General features: G+C 41.9%; 1 protein-coding gene across 2 annotated transcripts; it reads left to right on the forward strand.

Annotated features, from left to right (window-relative positions):
* Positions 1-540: 540 nt before the first annotated feature.
* Positions 541-24,119, forward strand: GINM1 (glycosylated integral membrane protein 1). 2 transcript variants are annotated; one of them, XM_068985270.1, is made up of 8 exons: positions 541-699; positions 5,339-5,395; positions 5,560-5,656; positions 15,073-15,224; positions 16,825-16,981; positions 17,488-17,618; positions 21,995-22,158; positions 23,168-24,119. In XM_068985270.1, the coding sequence occupies exons 1-8, from the start codon at positions 580-582 to the stop codon at positions 23,277-23,279; spliced, it is 990 nt and encodes a 329-aa protein (XP_068841371.1). In that variant the 5' UTR covers positions 541-579; the 3' UTR covers positions 23,280-24,119. The 2 variants fall into 2 exon arrangements, with proteins under 2 accessions (XP_068841371.1, XP_068841372.1); XM_068985271.1 differs by having other exon boundaries at positions 17,491-17,618.
* Positions 24,120-25,448: the final 1,329 nt, after the last annotated feature.

Consider the following 25,448-nt stretch of genomic DNA (forward strand, 5'->3'; position numbering starts at 1 on the left):
CGTCCCCTTCTCCTCCCGCCTTCAATCTTTCCCAGCATCAGGGTCTTTTCCAATGAGCCAGCTCTTCGCATCAGGTGGTCAAAGTATTGGAGTTTCAGCTTCAACATCAGTCCTTCCAATGAATATTCAGGATTGATTTCCTTTAGGAGTGATTATCCAAATGTGATACGTTCAACAGTGTTCTGATACATTACCCTTTTCACTTTGTAGATATATGTAAATATATACACATAGAGACATACTGACGTACACAAACAGTATATACTAAATCAAAAACAAAGGCAATGAGAATGTTTACACTCATTCAGGTGAGGAAATTCTCCTCAAATCAGAGAGCCGGTCTAATGACGAAATCGGACCTTCTGTGACTTGACCCCGCCCCCGAATGTTGTGTGGCGGCCTGGAGCCGTAGACCCCCGCTGCTCTCGGAGACTTCCGGGTCTCGCCCCGCCCTCGCCCCGCCCCGCCCGGCCCCGACAAAGGCCCCCGCCCCACGAAAGGCCCCGCCCCTCAGGCCCGCTAGGCCCCGGCCTCCAGCCCGCAGGCCCAGGTCCGCCGCCCGCCCCCGGCCTGTCCAAGATGGAGGGCGCTCCGCGGGCGCCCCTCGCTCTCCGGCTGCTCTTCTTCGCGGCCCTGCCAGCCACCGGGTGGCTGACGACCGGCACCCTTGAGCCGCCGCTCCTGCCGCCAGCCCCGAAGGTAGGGCTAGGCGGGCGCGACTCGGCCGGGATCCTGGGGGAGAAGCCCGGGCCGGAGACTTGGGACGGCAGCGTCTGCATCGACGCCTTCCACCTCCCTGCGGGCAGGCCGTGGACTGGGGCTCGGGCTCCCAAAGGGCTGGGAGTGGTGGGGAGAAGCACCCAAGGAAACGGGGGCAGGGGACGAGGGAGGCGAGAGAGTGAAAGGGAATCTTTAACGTGTGGTTAAGCCCGGCGCAGCAAAACTGCTTGTTGCCGTAGTCTCGGCTGTTGCCGTCCTGACGGGCGTTTGCCGTCGAAAGTCGCCGATCACAGCCTTTTGTCATGGCGCCTTCTTGGGGTAGAGCCGGGCTCTGGGGCGAGGCAGTGTTTATGTGCTAGGGAAACGTGGAAGTTGCTCAACGAGAGAGCGAGGGCGTTTCCAGGCCACCTGTCTGCTCCGGGCGGGCGGCGGGAAGGAATGCCTGCCCCCGGCGCGCGGGGCTCCAGGTGCGCGCAAGCCGGGTGCCTGGGGGCCTCAGAGGCAGAGGACGGAAGACCCAGCGCTGACCCTGCCGGCCTGCCTTTAGCGGGCGGTGTTAGAGGAGCCGGTCTCTAAGCGCGCTGGGGCCAGGCGCGCCAGCATCCGCTGGGAACCTGGAAGAAACGCTCCAATCAAAAGCACCAGCGTGAGGACCCAGCAGAGCGTTCCAGCAAGCTCTCTATCCAGGTGACCTCGAGGTGGGCTGAAGTTTGCGCATCACCGCGTGCTTGTACTGAAGGATGACTGACTGGTTCTTACTGCTTTTGCCCGGGTAGGCGGGACTCTCACTGTCCTTAACCAGTATTTGCCACTCAGCCGTTGAATGTGTGATAGGGGGAAAGTCTGAAGACTTCACAATGCGATTTTCCCAGAATGAAGATAAACGACGTAGGTGCACCTTTTCTTACTAATCAAGACCTGGACACCCAGCACTCAGGGGTGACTGACACCATAAATGCCACTGTTGTACTTTCACTGTTTTAGGAGTTTCAGCGTTACCTTCCTGGCTACGAAAATAATAGCGTACCTCGGTTTCAGTTCTCTTCGGACATTCCAAGAAGCCACACCATCCCAAGCTATAAGAACCACTTATATCCGAAGTGGACCACAGTTGCAGCTGTTCAAAAATATGAATATGAGATCGAGACCAAGTTAAAATGAAGTAATTCCTAGAGTCCTGGAGATAGAGTCATTGGTTACCCCTTTTCCAGACTTTAGAGATTTATCATAGTTATTTATGAATCCCAAAGACCTTTGAGTCTATTCCTGTTATATGCTTGCCTTTAGTACACCATACTGTGGGTTCTTAGTGAGTTGTTCATTTCAGTTCTCCTTGTGACTTCTGTCTGCTTTTGGAAAGTCCAGATCTACACTCATTTCGTTGGTGAAATGAATGCTCTGCAACTGGGAGAATCTCCTTGGAAGGTGTATGTGGGAAGCTGAGGCTCTGAATCTAAACATTTTTCAAAGTTGTATTGTGAAAATTTTCAAAGGTACAGAATATTTGAAAGAGTTTTAGAGTGGTCGTGCATATTTGATAGGAGTTTTTCTGTTGACTTTTGTGCAGCAGTGGTGTGTTTGCACGGTAACCACTGGACTACTGTGGTTATTGAGTATTTGAAATGTCGCCAGTGTGATTGAGGAACTGAGTTTTTAACATGTTGTTTAGTTTTGATTAAATGTAAATAGTCACATTGTGGTTAGTGGATACCATATTGAATAATGCCAACTCAGCCGACCATTTGTATTAAGTGTCTGTCTACAATGCGGGAGACCGGGGTTCGATCCCTGGGTCAGGAAGCTCCCCTGGAGAAGGAAATGGCAATCTACTCCAGTACTATTGCCTGGAAAATCCCATGGACAGAGGAGCCTGGTAGGCTACAGTCCATGGGGTTGCAAAGAGTCGGACACGACTGAGCGACTTCACTCACTCATACTTGCTTTATCACACACATTTTCATTTGTTTATCTTTGTATCCTGCCTGACCTAAATGTAAGAAAATTGGTTGAAATCAGGAAAATTCTCTGTGTATGTCTTCAGTCACTCAGATTTATTGGATTATAAGCATTTTTGTTTTGTTTACATATGTAAGTTGTCAGATGTTGAGGTTACACAGATTGTGAATTAATAAAAATTTTTTTATAGTTCGTTCTTCTGATAATGAAATGACTTGGTCACCAAAGAGAGGGAGGCAGCCAGAGGATGCTTCTTTTCTTATATGTGTAAATATTTATTTCATTTATTTCCCTCAGACTTACTTTAAACCAGGTATCTATTACTTTTGTTCTTAGAAAGCCATTTTGTCCCAGGTGGGCGATTGTGAGTGACGGAATCAGAGGAGAATTGAAAATGAGTGGGGAGAGACTTCAGTTCTGCCACCCTTTTCTAAGTGTACACTGCCCTGGCTGACGAGCCTGTACTTCCAGTTTCATCAGAGGCTCTTGGAAAGAACAAGAAATATGACCTGGCTCTGAACTTTGGGTTAGGAGGCAGGAAGGGATGAGAGTCTCTCCTGATGTGAAATCATTCAAGAGGATCCAGAAGCATGTAATTGGAGGTGGCCCTCTGGAAAATGCAGTCTGCTTGTGCCTGCTCATTGTCTTTCCCAAAGACAACGAGCCCAGTTCTACTGAGCAAATGATGTATGTACGTGCAGTAAATGGCTCACAGTATAGGGTATGCTCTCTACTGAAAGGCAGAAGCTTTAAAAAGGTTTCTCAGAAGAGCATCACTGGAGGCTTATCTCCAGACTGTTAGAAGAACAGTACTCTACTAGTTTTCAAATAGATTGTCTAGTTTGGAAAGAATGAATTCTTGACTGAAATTTGGGCATAAAACAATGCAGCCAGCAACTTGATGGTTTATTGAATGTTAGTTTGTTCTAAGAGATGAGTTCACTTGTTCTAACCCACACTTAATTCTAGATAAGGATGGGCCAGGAGGAAACTGGGCTGGAGCTGAGGAATCACTAGTCCTAAAGCTTCCTGGGCTCCTCTGGGAGTTGGGAAGTAGACCAAAGTCATCCTGAATAAATGGTATGGACTTACATGTTAGTATCCTCTTTATCAAATTGTCCCAGGAATCAATAAACTCAGCCCATAAAATCATTGTCTTAGTCTCTCATTTGTTAGAAATATATACAGTATTGGGGTTGCTCATGGTGCCAAGAAATACACTGGTATGTTAGTTTGATGTTTATGAATAATTTTTCTCTTTGAAAATTAAGAATACCCCCCCAAGGTATTCAAGAGGAGTCTTCTTTTTATTCTAGGATAACAACGTCTGTGAATACACTTAGGAGAGAATTTCATTTACAGATAACAAATTATAGTTCCTGTGACTCTGAATACTTAAAATAGTGCTTTCTTCTGTGTAGTAAGCATCTCATGAATAAACTTAAATATTTGAGTAGACTGTCTTTGAGCATACCATGAGAGGCACTGAAACTGTGCACCCCAAGTCCTTGTCCATGGGTATTAGAAGACACCTTTAAGAAGGATAAGAGCAAGTTTGTATGTGAAAACAATAAAGTTGGAAACATTTGATGTCCGCTCTCATGGAACAAATAAATAAATTGATGGTATATTACACAATGCTGTTAAAAAAAAAAAAGTGTCTATGTCTGCCCACATAACTGTTTTAAATGAAAGAAGTTCCAAAAGAATACGTGCAATATCATTCCCTTATAAAGTTCAGGAACAGATGAAACTAAACAATAGGTTGTTTAGAGAAAGAGAACATAGGGAGTTCAACTGTAAAGGAAAGCAAGGAGTGTTAACATGGAAGACAGTATAGGGATTCCTTCTGAGGGGCAGTGGGAAATGTGACAGAGAGGGTCATGCAGGGGACTTAGAAGATATGAATGACATTTTAGCTTTGCCCCTGGGTATGAGATACATGGAGAAGGCAATGGCACCCCACTCCAGTACTCTTGCCTGGAAAATCCCATGGGTGGAGGAGCCTGGTAGGCTGCAGTCCATGGGGTCGCTAAGAGTTGGACATGACTGAGCAACATGATTTTCACTTTTCACTTTCATGCATTGGAGAAGGAAATGGCAACCCACTCCAGTGTTCTTGCCTGGAGAATCCCAGGGACGGGGGAACCTGGTGGGCTGCCGTCTATGGGGTCGCACAGAGTCGGACATGACTGAAGCAACTTAGCAGCAGCAGGAGATACATGAGTGTTTATCTTTTCTTTTAAACTTTATATTTGCATATTACATGCTCAGATACATGATATATTTCATATTAATGGATAAGTGTATAGATTATGAAAAACTGAAATTGTGAATAATGGCATTTAAAAGGCTGTAGAGGGAATTCCCTGGTGTTCTAGCAGTTAAGATTCAATGTTTTCACTGCTGGGGTCCTGGGTTCCATCCCTGGTTTGGGAACTAAGATCCTGAAAGCCACCCCCTACACACACACAAAAGAGCTGTAAAAATGAAACTGATGAATTGTGTTTTTTTTTTTTTCCTGATGAGTTTTTTAACAGGGTTCTTTAAATGTAGTCATATGCGATCATACAGTAAGTATAACTGAGGGAGAAGAGAATGAACTGAGTTACTCTCGGTTCAGCAGATGCATACCTACCTGATCTATGTATTTATTTTGCAGGACAGCCTCAGAATTAATGTAACCACCCTGGAGGATGGGGAGGTGTCTAAAGAACAGGTGTGTCTTTGTTATGCTTTCATTATATCATTTAGCTAAGTATCATGCAGACTGTTTTATTTTTTATCTATATACCTCATTTAGTTAGATAAAGTATTTTTGACATGAAGTTTGTCATCATTTGTAAACCATTGGAATTAATGTATATGCTGCTTTATTTTAAGGTTGTTCTTAACATAACCTATGAGAGTGGACAGGTATATGTAAATGACTTCCCTGTAAATAGTGGTGTAACCCGAATAAGCTGTCAGACTTTGATAGGTAAGTACTGCTAAATTATTTCCATAATTGTTCTGTGTTTTTAATAACACCAAATAAGTGAAACACAATTCTTTGATGTTATTTATTTCCATTTTAAATTAATAATATACATCATTACTAGAGTATATGATAACACTAATGGATTTAAAACTCTTTTCCTACTTAATATTGGTTATTTCTGGCATTTTCACATATTCTCTATCATGGCATTGATATTGCTCGGAACTGCATGTCTGGTAGGTTAATAACAATGTAAGAATGTACCTAGAGGTAGTAAATAGGGATTTACAAGCAAGGCAAAATCTCTTCACATTTGTAAAAAGCGAAGAGAAAAGTGAATTGTCTTCCTGATTCTTCTACCTTTATGTCTGTTTTACATTTTCCTCTTTAACCTTTTAAAATCTTGAGTTGTTTAAAGACAAGCAAACATGTTACATTGGAATATACCCATTGTTTGAATGAGATAAAGAATATGAGAAATTTGTATAGTATTCCTGTTACCTATTTTAATATACAGATTTAAGGCAGTAAATATTTCTCTGAGCACTTGTGTCCTATACTTAATTCATTGTGTGTCTTTATTATCATTCCATTCATGTTTTCCAGTTATTTATTGTGATATTTTCTTGTCCTGGGAGTCATTTTGAAGTATATTGCTTAATTTCCAAACACTGAGGGATTTTTTTTTCTTTTTTACTGATTCCATCTCTATCATCAGAGATGTAGCTGTATAATTTTAACCCTTTGAATTTAGAGACTTGCTGTATAGCTTAACATATGGCCAGTTTTAATAAATGTTGCTTCCTATTTGTATTTGAAAAGAAAGTTAATCATGTAATTAGTTGGATATGATGTTCTATATCTCTCAGTCTTTCATGGATTTACTGATTTTTGTTTGTTTGTTTGCTTGCCCTATGAATTACTGAGAATGGTATGTTAAAATCTGCACTATGAACATTTGTCTGTTCTTTCATTTTTGTCAGTTTTTGCTTTGTGTGTTTTGACATACAGTATTACTAAATCCATGCAGATTTAGAGCTGTTATGTCTTCTGGTGAATCCACTCTTTTGTCATTATAATATGCCCTTATTTATCTTTAGTGATATTCTTGCCTTAAAATCAGCTTTATCTAAATATATTATTTTACCAGTAACTGCTTTTTGGCTGGGCATGGAGGAGGGTGGTGGATTGTTTAGTGGTGTGTTTCCATTTTTTTTCAGTCTTCCTGGGTCCTTATAATTAAGGTGAATGTCCTACAAGCAGCATGTACTTGTGGTTTCTTTCTTTTTTTTAATTCAGGCTATCATTCTGTCTTTAATTGGGATTTTAATTTACTTACATTAATGTAATAAGGGATATATTTAGATTTAGATAGTCTATATTAATTGTTTTCTATCTGTGTCTTATCTGTTCTGTTTCTTTTTTTTCTTTTTTTCTCCTCTTCTGGGTTATTTACTTTTTGTTTCATTGTCCCCCTCTATCTTGTTGGTTTTTATATTATGTTACTGTTTTAATGGTTACCCTTGAGATGAGTAAACTTATACTTTTATCATTTCCCAACCACTGCAGGAATCTTAGAACACTTAAACTCCATTTATTCTCTTTCTGCTTTAAAAATTTTTTAATCAATTTAAGTTTTATTTTTTTAGGCTTGTGCCTTGAGAGACCTTAGTTCCCTGACCAGGGGTTGAATCTGGGCCATGGCAGTGAAAGCCCAGGGTCCTAACCACCAGACCACCAGGGAATTCCTCCCCCTGCTGCTTTTGTGTTGCTATTTTCATGAATTTTAGCTCTTTGGGTTCCTAAACCCTGAGCACCGTAAGTTGTGCCTAGTGTTCTCCTGGAGGCCAGTGTTCTTTTGTGCTAACCCTCACAGTTACTGTTTCTATTGCTTTTCATTCTTTCCTGAATATCTGTGTTCCGCTCTGGAGTTCTTTTCCCTCTACCTGAAGAATTCTGCTTAGTATTTTTTCAGTGCAGATTTCAGTGTCAATGTGTGCGTTCACGTTTTTACATGTTTGCTGTAGTTCTCAGTGAGAGAGTTGGTGTACTGCAAGTTAATCCATCATAGCGAGGAAAAGAAGTGCCATTACTGGCTTGAAGAACATTCCACTGATGTTGTATGTATTAGGAATTTGATGTGGGGCTCAGGCTGCCTGCTTTATTTCTTATAGTCATCTTTCTAATCATCCCAGTTGCATTGAGTTTATTTCCTTGAAAGCTGAAGTAAAAGCCTGTCTTATCATTTTATAGGAATCTTTAAAACATTGAATGCAACTACAGCAAGAGTCTTCTATCCTTAATTCTTAAAAAGAAATTCTTCTTTGTAGATGTATTAGTTATATTGCTGGTTAACAGTTTAATCCAAATGTCATAGCCTGTGACACTACTCTCTCCTAGTTCCTGTAGGTCATAAATTTGAGCTTGGCTTAGCTGGGTCCTCTGACTCTGGCTCAGCTGGGAAAGGTCTGCTTCCTAGCACCTGCGGTTCTTGACAGGATTCATTTCCTTGTGAATTGTTCCTCACAGGATGTTAGCTGGAGTCCATCCTTCATGTTCTTGCCACATGGGCCTCTCTGTAGAGCATTTCACAACACGGCAGCTGGCTTTATCAGAGAACAAGAGAGACTGTCAGGGAGAGAGCACACTAGCAAGACACCAGTCACGTTCTTTGTAATCTAATCACACAAGTGACATTCCAGCACGTTCGCTGTATTCTCTTTGTTCGAAACAAGTGTCTAGGTCCAGCTCGCACTCCGTGGAAGGCAGTTACAAAGGGGCAGAAAGGCTGGAGGGGCAAGAGTCCTTGAGAGCCATTTTGGAAAGCGGTCTCCCTCAGTAGAGAAAGTCAGCATATAGAGGGCTCTTGTTGTTACTAGTTTTATTCTGTAGCAGCCATTACAGATTTGGAGGAAGAGTCATATGCATCAGTACTCTCTGATGTATTGACATGACTGCCTTTTCTCATCTATTGAGTCTCTGTTCTAGTGACTGGCCGTTGGGCATAAGAGTAGGCTGATGAGCAGCCTACCTTTCCATGAGGGAGACCACTGGGTAAACAGGGAAAGCACTGAAATGGACCACAAGAGAGGGGAAGCTTTCCAGATGGAAGCTCAGAGGATGCGAGGGAGGTTAAGCAGATGAGAGAGAGGGCACTGTAATGAGCCTGAAGAAGAAGGACCAGGCAGAGAACCACCAGCAAGGTCATGGGGTGCCCCTGAAGGCGTCTAGCAATGACACTGTGTAATCAAAACCATGTGATGGTGAGATTAATCTGGAACCATCCTGTGAATGGTTGAAGAGGGAGGGATTACAGAAGGGGAGAATCAGTTCAGTTCAGTTCAGTCGCTCAGTCGTGTTTGACTCTTTGCGACCCCATGAATTGCAGCACGCCAGGCCTCCCTGTTCATCACCAACTCCTGGAGTTCACTCAGACTCATGTCCATTGAATTGGTGACACCATCCAGCCATCTCATCCTCTGTCGTCCCCTTCTCCTCCTGTCCCCAATCCCTCCCAGCATCAGAGTCTTTTCCAATGAGTCAACTCTTCGCATGAGTTGGCCAAAGTACTGGAGTTTCAGCTTTAGTATCATTCCCTCCAAAGAAATCCTAGGGTTGATCTCCTTCAGAATGGACTGGTTGGATCTCCTTGCAGTCCAAGGGACTCTCAAGAGTCTTCTCCAACACCACAGTTCAAATGCATCAGTTCTTCAGCTCTCAGCTTTCTTCACAGTCCAACTCTCACATCCATACATGACTACTGGAAAAACCATAGCCTTGACTAGATGGACCTTTGTTGGCAAAGTAATGTCTCTGCTTTTTAATGTGTTATCTAGGTTGGTCATAATTTTCCTTCCAAGGAGTAAGAGTCTTTTAATTTCATGGATGCAGTCACCATCTGCAGTGATTTTGGAGCCTAAAAAAATGAAGTCTGACACTGTTTCCACTGTTTCCCCATCTATTTCCCATGAAGTGATGGGATAAGATGCCGTGATCTTTGTTTTCTGAATGTTGAGCTTTAAGCCAACTTTTTCACTCTCTACTTTCACTTTCATCAAGAGGCTTTTTAGTTCCTCTTCACTTTCTGCCATAAGGGTGGTATCATCTGCATATCTGAGGTTATTGATATTTCTCCTGGCAATCTTAATTCCAGCTTGTGCTTCCTCCATCCCAGGGTTTCTCATAATGTACTCTGCACAGAAGTTAAATCAGCAGGGTGACAATATATAGCCTTGATGGACTCTTTTTCCTATTTGGAACCAGTCTGTTGTTCCATGTCCAGTTCTAACTGTTGCTTCCTGACCTGCATACAGATTTCTCAAGAGGCAGGTCAGGTGGTCTGGTATTCCCATCTCTTTCAGAATTTTCCACAGTTTATTGGGATCCACACAGTCAAAGGCTTTGGCATAGTCAATAAAGCAGAAATAGATGTTTTTCTGGAACTCTCTTGCTTTTTCCATGATCCAGCGGATGTTGGCAATTTGATCTCTGGTTCCTCTGCCTTTTCTAAAACCAACTTGAACATCTGGAAGTTCACGGCTCACGTTTTGCTGAAGCCTGGCCTGGAGAATTTTGAGCATTACTTTACTAGGGTGTGAGATGAGTGCCATTGTGCGGTAGTTTGAACATTCCTTGGCATTGCCTTTCTTTGGTATTGTCATGAAAACTGCCCTTTTCCAGTCCTGTGGCCACTGCTGAGTTTTTCAAATTTGCTGGCATATTGAGTACAGCACTTTCATAGCATCATCTTTCAGGGTTTGAAATAGCTCAACTGGAATTCCATCACCTCCACTAGCTTTGTTTGTAGTGAATACTTTCTAAGGCCCACTTGACTTCACATTCCAGGATGTCTGGCTCTAGGTGAGTGATCACACACCATTGTGATTATCTTGGTCATGAAGATCTTTTTTGTACAGTTCTGTGTATTCTTGCCACCTCTTCTTAATATCTTCTGCTTCTGTTAGGTCCATACCATTTCTGTCCTTTATCGAGCCCATCTTTGCATGAAATGTTCCCTTGGTATCTCTCATTTTCTTGAAGAGATCTCTAGTCTTTCCCATTCTGTTCTTTTCCTCTGTTTCTTTGCATTGATCGCTGAGGAAGGCTTTCTTATCTCTCCTTGCTATTCTTTGGAACTCTGCATTCAGATGCTTATATCTTTCCTTTTCTCCTTTGCTTTTCACTTTTCTTCTTTTCACAGCTATTTGTAAGGCCTCCCCAGACAGCCGTTTTGCTTTTTTGCATTTCTTTTCCATGGGGATGGTCTTGATCCCTGTCTCCTGTACAATGTCACGAACCTCATTCCATAGTTCATCAGGCACTCTATCTATCAGATCTAGGCCCTTAAATTTATTTCTCACTTCCACTGTATAATCACAAGGGATTTGATTTAGGTGATACCTGAATGGTCTAGTGGTTTTCCCTACTTTCTTCAATTTAAGTCTGAATTTGGCAATAAGGAGTTCATGATCTGAGCCACAGTCAGCTCCTGGTCTTGTTTTTGTTGACTGTATAGAGCTTCTCCATCTTTGGCTGCATAGAATATAATCAATCTGATTTCAGTGTTGACCATCTGGTGATGTCCATGTGTAGAGTCTTTTCTTGTGTTGTTGGAAGAGGGTGTTTACTATGACCAGTGCGTTCTTTTGGCAAAACTCTATCAGTCTTTGCCTTGCTTCATTCCGCATTCCAAGGCCAAATTTGCCTGTTACTCCAGGTGTTTCTTGACTTCCTACTTTTGCATTCCAGTTCCATATAAAGAAAAAGACATCTTTTTTAGGTGTTCATTCTAAAAGGTCTTGTAGGTCTTCATAGAACCGTTCAACTTCAGCTTCTTCAGCATTACTGGTTCGGGCATAGGCTTGGATTACTGTGATATTGAATGGTTTGCCTTGGAAATGAACAGAGATCATTCTGTGGTTTTTGAGATTGCATCCAAGTACTGTATTTTGGACTCTTTTGTTGACCATGATGGCTACTCCATTTCTTCTGAGGGATTCCTGCCCACAGTAGTAGATATAATGGTTATCTGAGTTAAATTCACCCATTCAAGTCCATTTTAGTTTGCTGATTCCTAGAATGTCGACGTTCACCCTTGCCATCTCTTGTTTGACCACTTCCAATTTGCCTTGATTCATGGACCTGACATTCCAGGTTCCTATGCAATATTGCTCTTTACAGCATCGGACCTTGCTTCTATCACCAGTCCCATCCACAACTGGGTGTTGTTTTTGCTTTGGCTCCATCCCTTCATTCTTTCTGGAGTTATTTCTCCACTGATCTCCAGTAGCATATTGGGTACCTACTGACCTGGGGAGTTCCTCTTTCAGTATCCTATCATTTTGCCTTTTCACACTGTTCATGAGGTTCTCAAGTGGTTTGCCATTCCCTTCTCCAGTGGACCATGTTCTGTCAGAGCTCTCCACCATGACCCGCCCATCTTGGGTGGCCCCACGTGGCATGGCTTAGTTTCATTGAGTTAGACAAGGCTGGGATCCGTGTGATTAGTTTTCTGTCCATGTGATTATGGTTTCAGTGTGTCTGCCCTCTGATGCCCTCTGATTCCCTCTGGCAACACCTACCGTCTTACTTGGGTTTCTCTTACCTTGGACATGGGGTATCTCTTCACGGCTGCTCTAGCAAAGCGCAGCCACTGCTCCTTACTTTGGAGGAGGGGTATCTCCTCACGGCCGCCCCTCTTGACCTTGAATGTAGAGTAGCTCCTCTCGGCCGTCCCCCTGTAGCCACTACTCCTTGGACGTGGGGTTGCTCCTCTCAGCTGCCGCCCCTAACCTTCGGCGTGGGGTAGCTCCTCTCCACCACGCTTCTGCGCGGTCCGTGGCAGCCAGCGCGCTTCTCTGCTTAAGGGGAGAATAGTTAGGTAAACACATCAAGAGTAAGTAGCTAATGAACTAGGTGTTGGGTGGGGAGGTAGTGGAGCTGGAAAGGACACGTAGGAGAGGTACTTTGGATCTGGAATGGTCCAAAGGGAGCAACTGACTGGCTAGAGGATGAGAGTGAAGAAGGCAAAGGCAGCCTAGTCATTCTCGCCCTTGGTAGTTTGGCAAAGGGGCAGGGATTTATTAACAGAAACACAGAAGTCAAGGAGGAACAAGTTTGTGAACTTAGATTGAGACCAGGGGTTAGGCTACTTGTTTCTTTATAAAAATGTATGTACCTGTTTAAAAATTACAAATGCTAGTCTGTACCCCCTGAGATTTTAAGACTAGAGTGAGGCTTTCGCATCTATACTGTTCCCAGTTGATTCTGATACATAGTTAGGGTACAGAACCACTAGACCAGGTATTTGTTTTAAATTATGCATTTATAATTCTGAGTGGAATCACTACTTCTCATAGGCTGTAGAATAAGAGAGTTGGACTGTGAAGAAGGCTGAGCGCTGAAGAATTGATGCTTTTGAACTGTGGTGTTGGAGAAGACTCTTGAGAGTCCTTTGGACTGCAAGGAGATCCAACCAGTCCATTCTGAAGGAGATCAACCCTGGGATTTCCTTGGAAGGAATGATGCTAAAGCTGAAGCTCCAGTACTTTGGCCACCTCATGCAAAGAGTTGACTCATTGGAAAAGACTCTGATGCTGGGAGGGATTGGGGGCAGGAGGAGAAGGGGATGACCCAGGATGAGATGGCTGGATGGCATCACGGACTCGATGGACATGAGTCTGAGTGAACTCCGGGAGATGGTGATGGACAGGGAGGCCTGGCGTGCTGCGATTCATGGGGTCGCAAAGAATTGGACACGACTAAGCGACTGAACTGAACTGAACTGATAGAATAAGAATGTAATGCGTCCTCTCAAGGAACTCGGCCCAGTTGAGACAGGTTTATAAACTAAGAACTACACTATTAGTGCTTTAAATTTTTTTTATAAAAAGGCATGAACTCAGCATTGTAAGGATATGGTATCTAGAACTATTAAGTAGGAGTTTATTAAAGATGTATGGGAGGGGACTTCTCTGGAGATCCAGTTGTTAAGACTTTGCCTTCCAATAGAGGGGGTACAGGTTCAGTCTAGTGGGGGGCTGAGACACCCCATGCCTCACGGCTGAAAACCAAAACACAAAACAGAGGCAATAGTGTAACAAATTCAATAAAGACTTTGAAAATGGTCCATATCAAAAAATAATAAAATTTAAAAACCTAAGGGAGGAGAGTGAGTAACGGAGAGCATGCTGGATCAAGGGAACAGCTCTGTAAAGGCACAGCATCGGCTTAAACAGCTGAGCCTGCATGCACGATATCCATCTGGGTTCCTTTTTGGCGGATTATTCTCAGCCAATAACATTGGAGAAACAGAAACAAAATGCTGCTTTTGCCTCAGTTTTATTGGTTTCTAGTATCTTTTTCTATAGCACTCCTTAGCTTTATAAACCAGTTGCAACTGCCACCCTCCATTGCTGCTGGGGTGGGGGTGGGGTTTCTCAGCCAGAAGGAACAGGGCCAATAGCAGATCCCACTCCATCGTTTGTCCACTTCAGTTCAGTTCAGTGGCTCAGTCGTGTCCGACTCTTTGTGACCCCATGAATCGCAGCACGTCAGGCCTCCTGTCCATCACCAACGCCCGGAGTTCACTCAGACTCACGTCCATCGAGTCAGTGATGCCATCCAGCCATCTCATCCTCTGTCGTCCCCTTCTCCTCCTGCCCCCAATCCCTCCCAGCATCAAAGTCTTTTCCAATGAGTCAACTCTTTGCATGAGGTGGCCAAAGTACTGGAGTTTCAGCTTTAGCATCATTCCTTCCAAGGAAATCCCAGGGTTGATCTCCTTCATGAATGGACTGATTGGATCTCCTTGCAGTCCAAGGGACTCTCAAGAGTCTTCTCCAACACCACAGTTAGTGGGGAGTAATTACGGGGCTTTCCCTCCCTCATCCTCATTCCCGCCCTTCCCAGCGATTAACATCCCCAGTGATTAACAAGTTGCTAACTGGGAAAAGGATTGACAAAAACCCTCAATTGTCCTTACTGCTAGAGTCCTTTCTATCACTGGATTTTGTGAATGAATGAATAGATGGATGAATGAATGTGGTCACCTCTCTAACACTTGAGATCGTCTGTGTCTTCTACCCTGTTGTGTAAACAGTTACACCTTCCTGGTTCCTCGTAGCCAATCTATGTAAAAGAATAGGAAAGGTGTGGCAAGTTTGAAGTTCCATACAAAATCTGGAAGTCATCAGGCATTTATCCCTTTAAATGAGTACAAGAATTGTAGAGGTTTGTCAAGTTGTCTTTGGTTTCATAGATCTGAAACATCAATGAGGTCAGAAATAAAGAAAGGCAAAGATAATGGTGTACAACTGTCTTGTTCCATGTAAATGTCAACAAAATGATCAAATTCAGTAACTGATTTGGTGGCATTTTTTGTTCAAAGCTATCACTTTTTTTTTTTTTTTTAACAGTGAAGAATGAAAATCTGGAAAACTTGGAGGAAAAAGAATATTTTGGAATTGTCAGTGTAAGGATTTTAGTTCATGAGTGGCCTATGACATCTGGTTCCAGTTTGCAGCTGATTGTCATTCAAGAAGAGGTAGTAGAGATAGATGGAAAACAGGTAAGATAGTGCGCTTGCCGTCTGGGGGTTAATTGTAAAGGTTTGTGTTCAGTGTTACGCACACGTTCAGTTATTTATTTCTGACTTGATAAGGAAAGAAGCTACACTAATGTTGCCTGTATCCAATCATTTAGAATTGTCTTACTTGTTTTAGCATTTACCTGCTTAGAATTTGAAGCCTTAATTTGAAAAAGATCATATTCATACATGTTTATATCCCTTAAAATTGTGATCATTATTAAGTAGAGCAAGTAAGTGAAGAGACTGAATTTGGTTCGTAGCTCTGCTGCCATCTTCTGGCCAGGTCTCTCTTAAGGCAATGGAACGAAACAGAGCAAACCTCTAATAGTGCGTACTAAAGCGCACTGTGTGTGATTAGAGATGCAAATTAACTATCTTAAAGAGGAATGCTGTAAATAGGACAAGTTTGTTAGTTTCAGAAATCAGGGAAGAAAATTCAGTTTTAGACTCTTACCAGGTTGTGTCACTATTCAAAATAAATAGTTCAGTTTAGTCGCTCAGTCATGTCCGACTCTTTGCGACCCCATGAATTGCAGCACGCCAGGCCTCCCTGTCCATCACCAACTCCCGGAGTTCACTCAGACTCACGTCCATCGAGTCTGTGATGCCATCCAGCCATCTCATCCTCTGTCGTCCCCTTCTCCTCCTATCCCCAATCCCTCCCAGCATCAGAGTCTTTTCCAGAGAGTCAGCTCTTCACATGAGGTGGCCAAAGTACTGGAGTTTCAGCTTTAGCATCATTCCTTCCAAAGAAATCCCAGGGCTGATCTCCTTCAGAATAGACTGGTTGGATCTCCTTGCAGTCCAAGGGACTCTCAAGAGTCTTCTCCAACACCACAGTTCAAATGCATCAATTCTTCGGCGCTCAGCTTTCTTCACAGTCCAACTCTCACATCCATACATGACTACTGGAAAACCCATAGCCTTGACTAGCTGGACCTTTGTTGGCAAAGTAATGTCTCTGCTTCTCTGCTTTTCAATATGCTATCTAGGTTGGTCATAACTTTCCTTCCAAGGAGTAAGCGTCTTTTAATTTCATGGCTGCAGCCACCATCTGCAGTGATTCTGCAGCCCCCAAAAAATAAAGTCTGACACTGTTTCCACTGTCTCCCCATCTATTTCCCATGAAGTGATGGGATCAGATGCCATGATCTTCGTTTTCTGAATGTTGAGCTTTAAGCCAACTTTTTCACTCTCCTCTTTCACTTTCATCAAGAGGCTTTTTAGTTCCTCTTCACTTTCTGCCATAAGGGTGGTGTTACCTGCATATCTGAGGTGATTGATATTTCTCCCGGCAATCTTGATTCCAGCTTGTGCTTCTTCCAGTCCAGCGTTTCTCATGATGTACTCTGCATAGAAGTTAAATAAGCAGGGTGACAATATATAGCCTTGATGTACTCCTTTTCCTATTTGGAACCAGTCTGTTGTTCCATGTCCAGTTCTAACTGTTGCTTCCTGACCTGCATATAGGTTTCTCAAGAGGCAGGTCAGGTGGTCTGGTATTCCCACTTCTTTCACAATTTTCCAGTTTATTGTGATCCACACAGTATAAAGAGTAATTGCTTCTATTTTTTCATAGGCTCAACAAAAGGACATTACTGAAATTGATATTTTAGTTAAGAATCAGGGAATAGTCAGACGTTCAAACTACACCCTGCCTTTAGAAGAAAGCATGCTCTACTCGATTTCCCGAGACAGTGACATTCTATTCACCCTTCCCAACCTCTCCAAAAAAGGTACTTTCAAAGACCATTATTTAAAGTATTAAGGAAATGATTTCTTTAATTGGTAACTTTTTCATCATAGTTAATATGTTTGGAAGTAAGCTTCTTTTAAAAATGCTTTATAACATGTATTGCTTTATGTATGCATTTTGTAAAATGTGGTCCGTGCTGATGACAGAGGGACATTTTGCTGAAATCATCTAAAAATACATAATAAGAATTTCATTCACTTAAGTTCATTTAGAAGAGGAAATATCATTTCTTCCACTGACACACAGAACTTAAAAAATTTGACTTTCTATGTGACAGAATCGTAACTGCTGTAGCTCCCTTCTTACTGTCTTAATTTGAGGTTCCTTTCTGGCATTTAAATCTAAACCATCAAATGTTTCTTTTTCTCCTACGAAAAAAGCAAATGTTCCCACCATCTTAAATGTTACTGGTGTAGAATCCTAGAACTAGTGGGAGAGTCACCAGCACGTTCTCAGCATTTTGGTAACTTGGCTCTTTCTTCTCAGGAGAAGGTGTTAGTTCATTGCAGACCACCAGCCAGTATCTTATCAGAAATGTGGAAACCACTGTAAATGAAGCTCTACCTGGCAAATTACCTGAAACTCCTCTCAGGGCTGAGCCTCCATCTTCATATAAGGTAAATCAGGTATTTGGGATTATCTTTATGTGTTACAAGCATTTATGGTTATGGTAAAGCAAATAAGTGCTAGCGTTTAAAATGAGGTAGAAACCATGAGAATTGGATCCATGGGACATTGTCAATAATGAACTCATCACTGTTTTAATGGGACATTTTTAGGTATTCCTGTTTTCCTTCTTAGTAATGTATTCAGATGATGATGGTTAAGGCATTAGATTTCAGTTTGTTTGGGGGTCTTTCTCATATCCCCATCGGTCTGTTTATTCTGTGACTTCATGTGTGCACACATGTACACACGCGCACAGTCCCCTCAAGACTTTGTACGGTGAGTTAGCACACTTGGTTGATGATTCTTTGAAGAGGTTCTCGCTGAAGGTTAGGTTAGGATTGCTTGCTTTGGGTTACTGGAGAAACCTGGGTCACTTTTTGAATGCCTGAACTCTGGTGCCCTTACTAATCCTACTCCATCTCTCTCAGAGCAAGGAAGAACAGACTCTTCAGTCCTTGCCATCAAAGCATGCCCAAGTTTCCTCTATCACTGTTGAAGTACGCAGTGAACTCCCCATCACCAATGGGCATCACCGACTTGATGGACATGAGTTTGAGCAAGCTCCACGAGTTGCTGATGCACAGGGAAGCCTGGCTTGCTGCAGTCCATGGGGTCGTAAAGAGTCGGACATGACTGAGCAACTGAACTGAACTCCCCGTAGGGTTCCAAAAGCTACAAATGTCTGTCACTCTTTCCTTCTGTTGTCTTCCAAACACTGGAAACAACGTAGCTGACAGGTCCATTCTATATAAGTGGACTAGCCTTCTTGTCATGCTCAGATACTTAGTCATGTCTGACTCTTTGGGACCCCAGGGACTGTAGCCCGCCAGTCCAGCAAGAATAGTGGAGTGGGTTGCCATTTCCTCTACAGGGGATCTTCCTGACCTAGGGATCAAACCCATGTCTCTTCAATCTCCTGCACTGGCACGTGGATCCTTTACCACTAGTGCCACCTGGGAAGCCCTTTATAGTTAGACAACATGTGTAAATAATTGTAAAGGAGAGCAACATGTAACAAACATTTATGCCTCTTTTGCTAGAAAATAGTTTTTTAAATTGTAAATAACTTTGAGGTACATTAAAAAAATAAGATGGACCCATTTAAAATGTACAGTTCAGTTAAGTTTTGACAAGTGTAGACACCCATGTTACCACCATTACAGTCAAGATGTATAAATGTTTATTTCAGTTTAGTCACTCAGTCGTGTCTGACTCTTTGCAACCCCATGAATCGCAGAACGCCAGGCCTCCCTGTCCATCACCAGCTCCCGGAGTTCACTCAGACTCCCTTTCCAGCAATAAAGTCTTTTCAGTGAGTCAGCTCTTTGCATGAGGTGGCCAAAGTACTGGAGTTTCAGCTTTAGCATCATTCCTTCCAAAGAAATCCCAGGGCTGATCTCCTTCAGAATAGACTGGTTGGATCTCCTTGCAGTCCATGGGACTCTCAAGAGTCTTCTCCAACACCATAGTTCAAACGCATCAATTCTTCGGTGCTCAGCTTTCTTCACAGTCCAACTCTCACATCCATACATGACTACTGGAAAAACCATAGCCTTGACTAGCTGGACCTTTGTTGGCAAAGTAATGTCTCTGCTTTTTAATATGTTATCTAGGTTGGTCATAATTTTCCTTCCAAGGAGTAAGAGTCTTTTAATTTCATGGCTGCAGTCACCATCTGCAGTGATTTTGGAGCCCCCCAAAATAAAGTCTGACACTGTTTCCACTGTTTCCCCATCTATTTCCCGTGGAGTGATGGGACGAGATGCCATGATCTTCGTTTTCTGAATGTTGAGCATTAAGCCAACTTTTTCACTCTCCTCTTTCACTTTCATCAAGAGGCTTTTTAGTTCCTCTTCACTTTCTGCCATAAGGGTGGTGTCATCTGCATATCTGAGGTTATTAATATTTCTCCCAGCAATCTTAATTCCAGCTTGTGCTTCTTCCAGTCCAGCGTTTCTCATGATGTACTCTGCATAGAAGTTAAATAAGCAGCGTGACACGATACAGCCTTGACGGACTCCTTTTCCTATTTGGAACCAGTCTCTTGTTCCATGTCCAGTTCTAACTGTTGCTTCCTGACCTGCATATATGTTTCTCAAGATTCAGGTCAGGTGGTCTGGTATTCCCATCTCTTTCAGAATTTTCCACAGTTTATTGGGATCCACACAGTCAAAGGCTTTGGCATAGTCAATAAAGCAGAAATAGATGCTTTTCTGGAACTCTCTTGCTTTTTCCATGATCCAGCGGATGTTGGCAATTTGATCTCTGGTTCCTCTGCCTTTTCTAAAACCAGCTTGAACATCTGGAAGTTCACGGTTCACGTTTTGCTGAAGCCTGGCTTGGAGAATTTTGAGCATTACTTTACTAGCATGTGAGATGAGTACAATTGTGTGGTAGTTTGAGCATTCTTTGGCATTGCCTTTCCTTGTGATTGGTGTGAAAACTGACCTTTTGCAGTCCTGTGGCCACTGCTGAGTTTTTCAAATTTGCTGGCATATTGAGTGCAGCACTTTCACAGCATCATCTTTCGGGATTTGAAATAGCTCAACTGGAATTCCATCACCTCCACTAGCTTTGTTCGTAGTGATGCTTTCTAAGGCCCACTTGACTTCACATTCCAGGATGTCTGGCTCTAGATGAGTGATCACACCATCGTGATTATCTGGGTGGTGAAGATCTTTTTTGTACAGTTCTTCCGTGTATTCTTGCCACCTCTTCTTAATATCTTCTGCTTCTGTTAGGTCCATACCATTTCTGTCCTTTATCGAGCCCATCTTTGCATGAAATGTTCTCATGGTATCTCTAATTTTCTTTTAAGAGATCTCTAGTCTTTCCCATTCTGTTCTTTTCCTCTGTTTATTTGCATTGATCGCTGAAGGTGGCTTTCTTACCTCTTCTTGCTATTCTTTGGAACTCTGCATTCAGATGCTTATATCTTTCCTTTTCTCCTTTGCTTTTCACTTTTCTTTTCACAGCTATTTGTAAGGCCTCCCCAGACAGCCGTTTTGCTTTTTTGCATTTCTTTTCCATGGGGATGGTCTTGATCCCTGTCTCCTGTACAGTGTCACGAACCTCATTCCATAGTTCATCAGGCACTCTATCAGATCTAGGTCCTTAAATCTATTTCTCACTTCTACTGTATAATCATAAGGGATTTCATTTAGGTTATACGTGAATGGTCTAGCGGTTTTTCCTACTTTCTTCAAGTCTGAATTTGGCAATAAGGAGTTCATGATCTGAGCCCCAGTCAGCTCCTGGTCTTGTTTTTTTGATTGTATAGAGCTTCTCCATCTTTGGCTGCAAAGAATATAATCAATCTGATTTCAGTGTTGACCATCTGGTGATGTCCATGTGTAGAGTCTTCCCTTGTGTTGTTGGAAGAGGGTGTTTGCTATGACCAGTGCGTTCTCTTGGGAAAACTCTCTTAATCTTTACCCTGCTTCATTCTGTATTCCAAGGCCAAATTTGCCTGTTACTCCAGGTGTTTCTTGACTTCCTACTTTTGCATTCCAGTCCCCTATAATGAAAAGGACATTTTCGGTGGGGGTGTTAGTTCTAAAAGGTCTTGTAAGTCTTCATAGAACCATTCAGCTTCAGCTTCTTCAGTGTTACTGGTTGGGGCATAGACTTGGATTACTGTGATATTGAATGGTTTGCCTTGGAGACGAACAGAGATCATCTGTCGTTTTTGAGATTGCATCCAAGTACTGCATTTCGGACTCTGTTGACCATGATGGCTACTCCGTTTCTTCTAAGGGATTCCTGCCTGCAGTAGTAGATATAATGGTCATCTGAGTCAAATTCACCCATTCAAGTCCATTTTAGTTTGCTGATTCCTAGAATGTTGATGTTCACTCTTGCCATCTTCTGTTTGACCACTTCCAATTTGCGTTGATTCATGGACCTGATATTCCAGGTTCCTATGCAATATTGCTCTTTATACCATCGGACCTTGTTTCTATCATCAGTCACATCCACAGCTGGGTGTTGTTTTTGCTTGGGCTCCATCCCTTCATTCTTTCTGGAGTTATTTCTCCACTGATCTCCAGTAGCATATCGGGCACCTACTGACTTCGGGAGTTCCTCTTTCAGTATCCTATCATTTTGCCTCTTTATACTGTTCATGGGATTCTCAAAGCAAGAATACTGAGGTGGTTTGCCATTCCCTTCTCCAGTGGACCACATTCTGTCAGACTCTCCACCATCACCCGCCCATCTTGGGTTAGTATAAATGTTACCATCACCTAAAACTAGAACATAAGTTTTAAAGTTTCTTAGAGCTCAGATGAAACTTGCACATCTAATAAAAACTTTTTTTTTTTAGGTGATGTGTCAGTGGATGGAAAAGTTCAGAAAAGATCTGTGCAGGTTTTGGAGCAGTATTTTCCCAATATTCTTTATGTTTTTGAATGTCATGGTGGTTGGAATTATAGGAGCAGTTATAGTAATAACCATCTTAAAGGTGCTTTTCCCAGTTTGTGAATACAAGTAAGTATTTCTCATTTTTGATCAACTTTAGTATTCTTAATGATTAAAAAGTAGTTGTATTTACTACAGAGTAGAAAATAGAAAAATTAGGAAGAGTAAGACAAGTGGGGGAAAAAGATAATATATCTCTTTTTTTCTAGCCCATCTTTCAGCTTTAGCAAAATTAACAGACTTTTATTGGATATGTATATAGTCAAGACACCTGTCTTGGGAATTCACATGTGGCTAGGACAGACTGCTGTTTAAGAACTTAGTGTACTGGAGAGAAAGGGAACAAGTGTCTATAACGGAAAATGCATTGTGTATAAGAAAGAAATGAAACAAGAGGGCTTCACTATGTATTTTCAACCACAAAGTATCAATTTAAAATGCAGTAAAATTTTGAAGACTAGCAAGGTATTTTAATAACAGGAGAAAGTGAAAGAATGTAAAAGTGAAGGTCACTCAGTCGTGTCCAATTCTTTGGGATCCCATGGACTGTATAGAATTCTCCAGGCCAGAATACTGCAGTGGGTAGCCTTTCCCTTCGCTAGGGGATCTTCCCAACCCAGGGATCAAACCCAGGTCTCCTGCATTGCAGGTGAATTCTTTACCAGCTGAGCCACAAGGGAAGCCCAAGAATACTGGAGTGGGTAGCATATCCCTTCTCCAGCGAATCTTTTAGGTGGATTCTTTACCAGCTGAGCTATGAGTAACAGGAGAAATGCTGTCTAAAGATCTATGGTTGCATGCCAGTGGAGTACGGATTAGAAAGCTGCTTGGGCCTAGTCCTCTTGTCCACTTTGTGCAAATCTAGGACTGTGTATGCCATGGAGATCTATAATTTACCTTGTCATCTCCTACAGTACCAGCTAAGGATCTTCCTCTTACTCCTCCAAACCAATTAGTTTGGTTAAAGTGAACTACCATCATAAATAAAATGAAGCAAAAATACCTAATCCCAGGTATAGATTTAATTATCATCTCAAAGTAGCCCTGTCTTACTTTAGTTTTAATTTTTATATTTCAGAGGAATTCTTCAGTTGGATAAAGTGAATGTTATACCTCTGACAGCCGTCAACTTATATCCAGATGGACCTGAGAAAACAGCAGAAAACCCTGGAGATAAAATGTGTGTTTAGAACACCATCTCAAATCTTGGACTCTGAATTAGCCTAATGATTCAAATTTGCCACTCAAATATAATTTTCTTTAAGCCATTAAGAATTGGTTTGTACACTAGAGAAATTGCTAAACTCCTAAAGCTGTCTAAAACTTGATCTTTAAAGTGACAGTTAAAGTTCATCTTATTCTATAATAGGGCTGCCTGTTCCAGTGGTGAATTATTAAAGAAAATTTAAATGCAATGGAAGAGAAGATGTGTGAAGAAAGTTTGAAACTACCAAGAAAAAAAGGGGCAAGACAAAATGCCATGTGCCAATCCTTTTCAAAGTGCCTTTGTTAAGGAAATTATATACACTTAATTACTATAATATATAAGACTTTTGAAAAGCACTTTATGAAATTCTAATTTAAAAGCTCAAGAACTTAACACTTATTTTTTTATTCAGTAAATGTGCCTTAATATTAAGTATGTGACTCAGTATAAAAATCACTGAAGTGTGTATCATGATTTGATTGTATCCTGTACCAAGACTACTTAGCTTGAATGAACCAGGATTTTAAAATAGTGACATGTTCTCACTCTAAAAATAAACATTTTTTTTTGAAGATAAAAGTACAATATTTTTGGAATAAAATCTTTGCCCATGTGAGTTACTTTATAATAGCTCCTTTCACGTAACACTGGCTGAAACCAAGGGTCACATCAGTGAATAAGTCTATCAATGTCAAATTAGAATGTGCCTTTGCTTTTGTGGTTCTAAGTATAATCCTGTTTACCCTACAATAATGTTTGGTTTTTTTTTAACCATCACCCATATTGACGTATATTTTACAATATGATCTAGAACATATAATTCTTACCTTTACTCCATGTGATATTTTCTGTTCTATTAAAATTCTTTTTTTTAAAGTTTTTTTTAAAATTGTAACCCATTATTTAAATGGCTTCTTTGGTGGCTCAGTGGTATAGGATCCACCTGCAATGCAGGAGTCACAGGAAACATGGGTTCGATCCCTGGGTTGGAAAGATCCCATGGAGAAGGGAATGGCAACCCACTGCAGTATTCCTGCTTGGAGAATTCCATGGACAGAGGGGCCTGGCAGGCTACAGTCCATAGGGTTGCAAAGAGTTGGACACGACTGAAGCAGGCATCATTTAAAACACTTTAGAAGGAAATGACTTGATTTTAAAACCACCTTCAATTTTGGCTATAAATAGGTATGTGTAGTGGAAGGATGATAGGTAGTAAAGGAGTCATTTATTCTGCCTAGCTGTTTTTAATAAGGAATAACAGCCCTGTGTAATGTACTATGTCCATCTTCTGGACAAATAATATAGTTTACAGTTTGATCCTAAAGTCACCCAGCAATTAACAGTTTATTTTTTTATGTCCTTCTTCACTCTCTAAGTTGCTAGAAATCACCAGTTCTAACTTTCAACAATGACAAGGTCTTAGTTCATCCTTTAAGCATAAGCTGGTAGCCTCCTGTGAGAACGGAGGCGGCTTTCACTGGAGGGCGCCGGCGCTGCAGTCAGCAGTTCCCAGCCTGCCTTCTCTCCTTACCCGTGACACCTGAGACCATGGCGGACCACGTGGGCTTCCTGAGGCTCTGTTTTCTACGGTTGGGGTGATACAGAAAGTATTACTTTACAAGGAATTATAAATAGAAATCTTACCTAAAGTTTTATACCATTACTCTATTTCATTTATTAGTTTATACTTGTTTTATTATTATTTTAATTACACTTTGCATCCATGAGTAACGGGTTAGTGACTTTAAGAGTACAGTGAGCAGCACAAACATCAAGGTAGCAGTGCAGCCTTTTACATGTGGGCAGAATAAAAGGCAGGCAGGCAAGACTATACAGATGTGTGTGTGTGTATATATATATATTTTTTTTTTTTTCTTTTAAATTGCACAGCAAAATGAAGGGGCCTTTAAAGCTCTCTCAGAATGAGGAGGGAAACTGACCATAACACCAGGCAGGAAGGAAAGTACACTGGGTGTGGTCCGGGCATCACTCAGTTGGCTACTTGTGTAAAAATGTTCAGGGATTTTCAGTTATTGTCTGCCACCTACAGAGCTAGAGCCGGTCTTATTCTTCAGAAGCAACAGCAACCACAGGCAGTGGAAGAGGACACTCGCAAGTGCGCATAAAGACAGTTTTGCAAGCTAAGTGACAG

This window comes from Capricornis sumatraensis, chromosome 13 (assembly GCF_032405125.1).
Source record: "Capricornis sumatraensis isolate serow.1 chromosome 13, serow.2, whole genome shotgun sequence".
NCBI classification, from domain to species: Eukaryota; Metazoa; Chordata; class Mammalia; order Artiodactyla; family Bovidae; genus Capricornis; species Capricornis sumatraensis.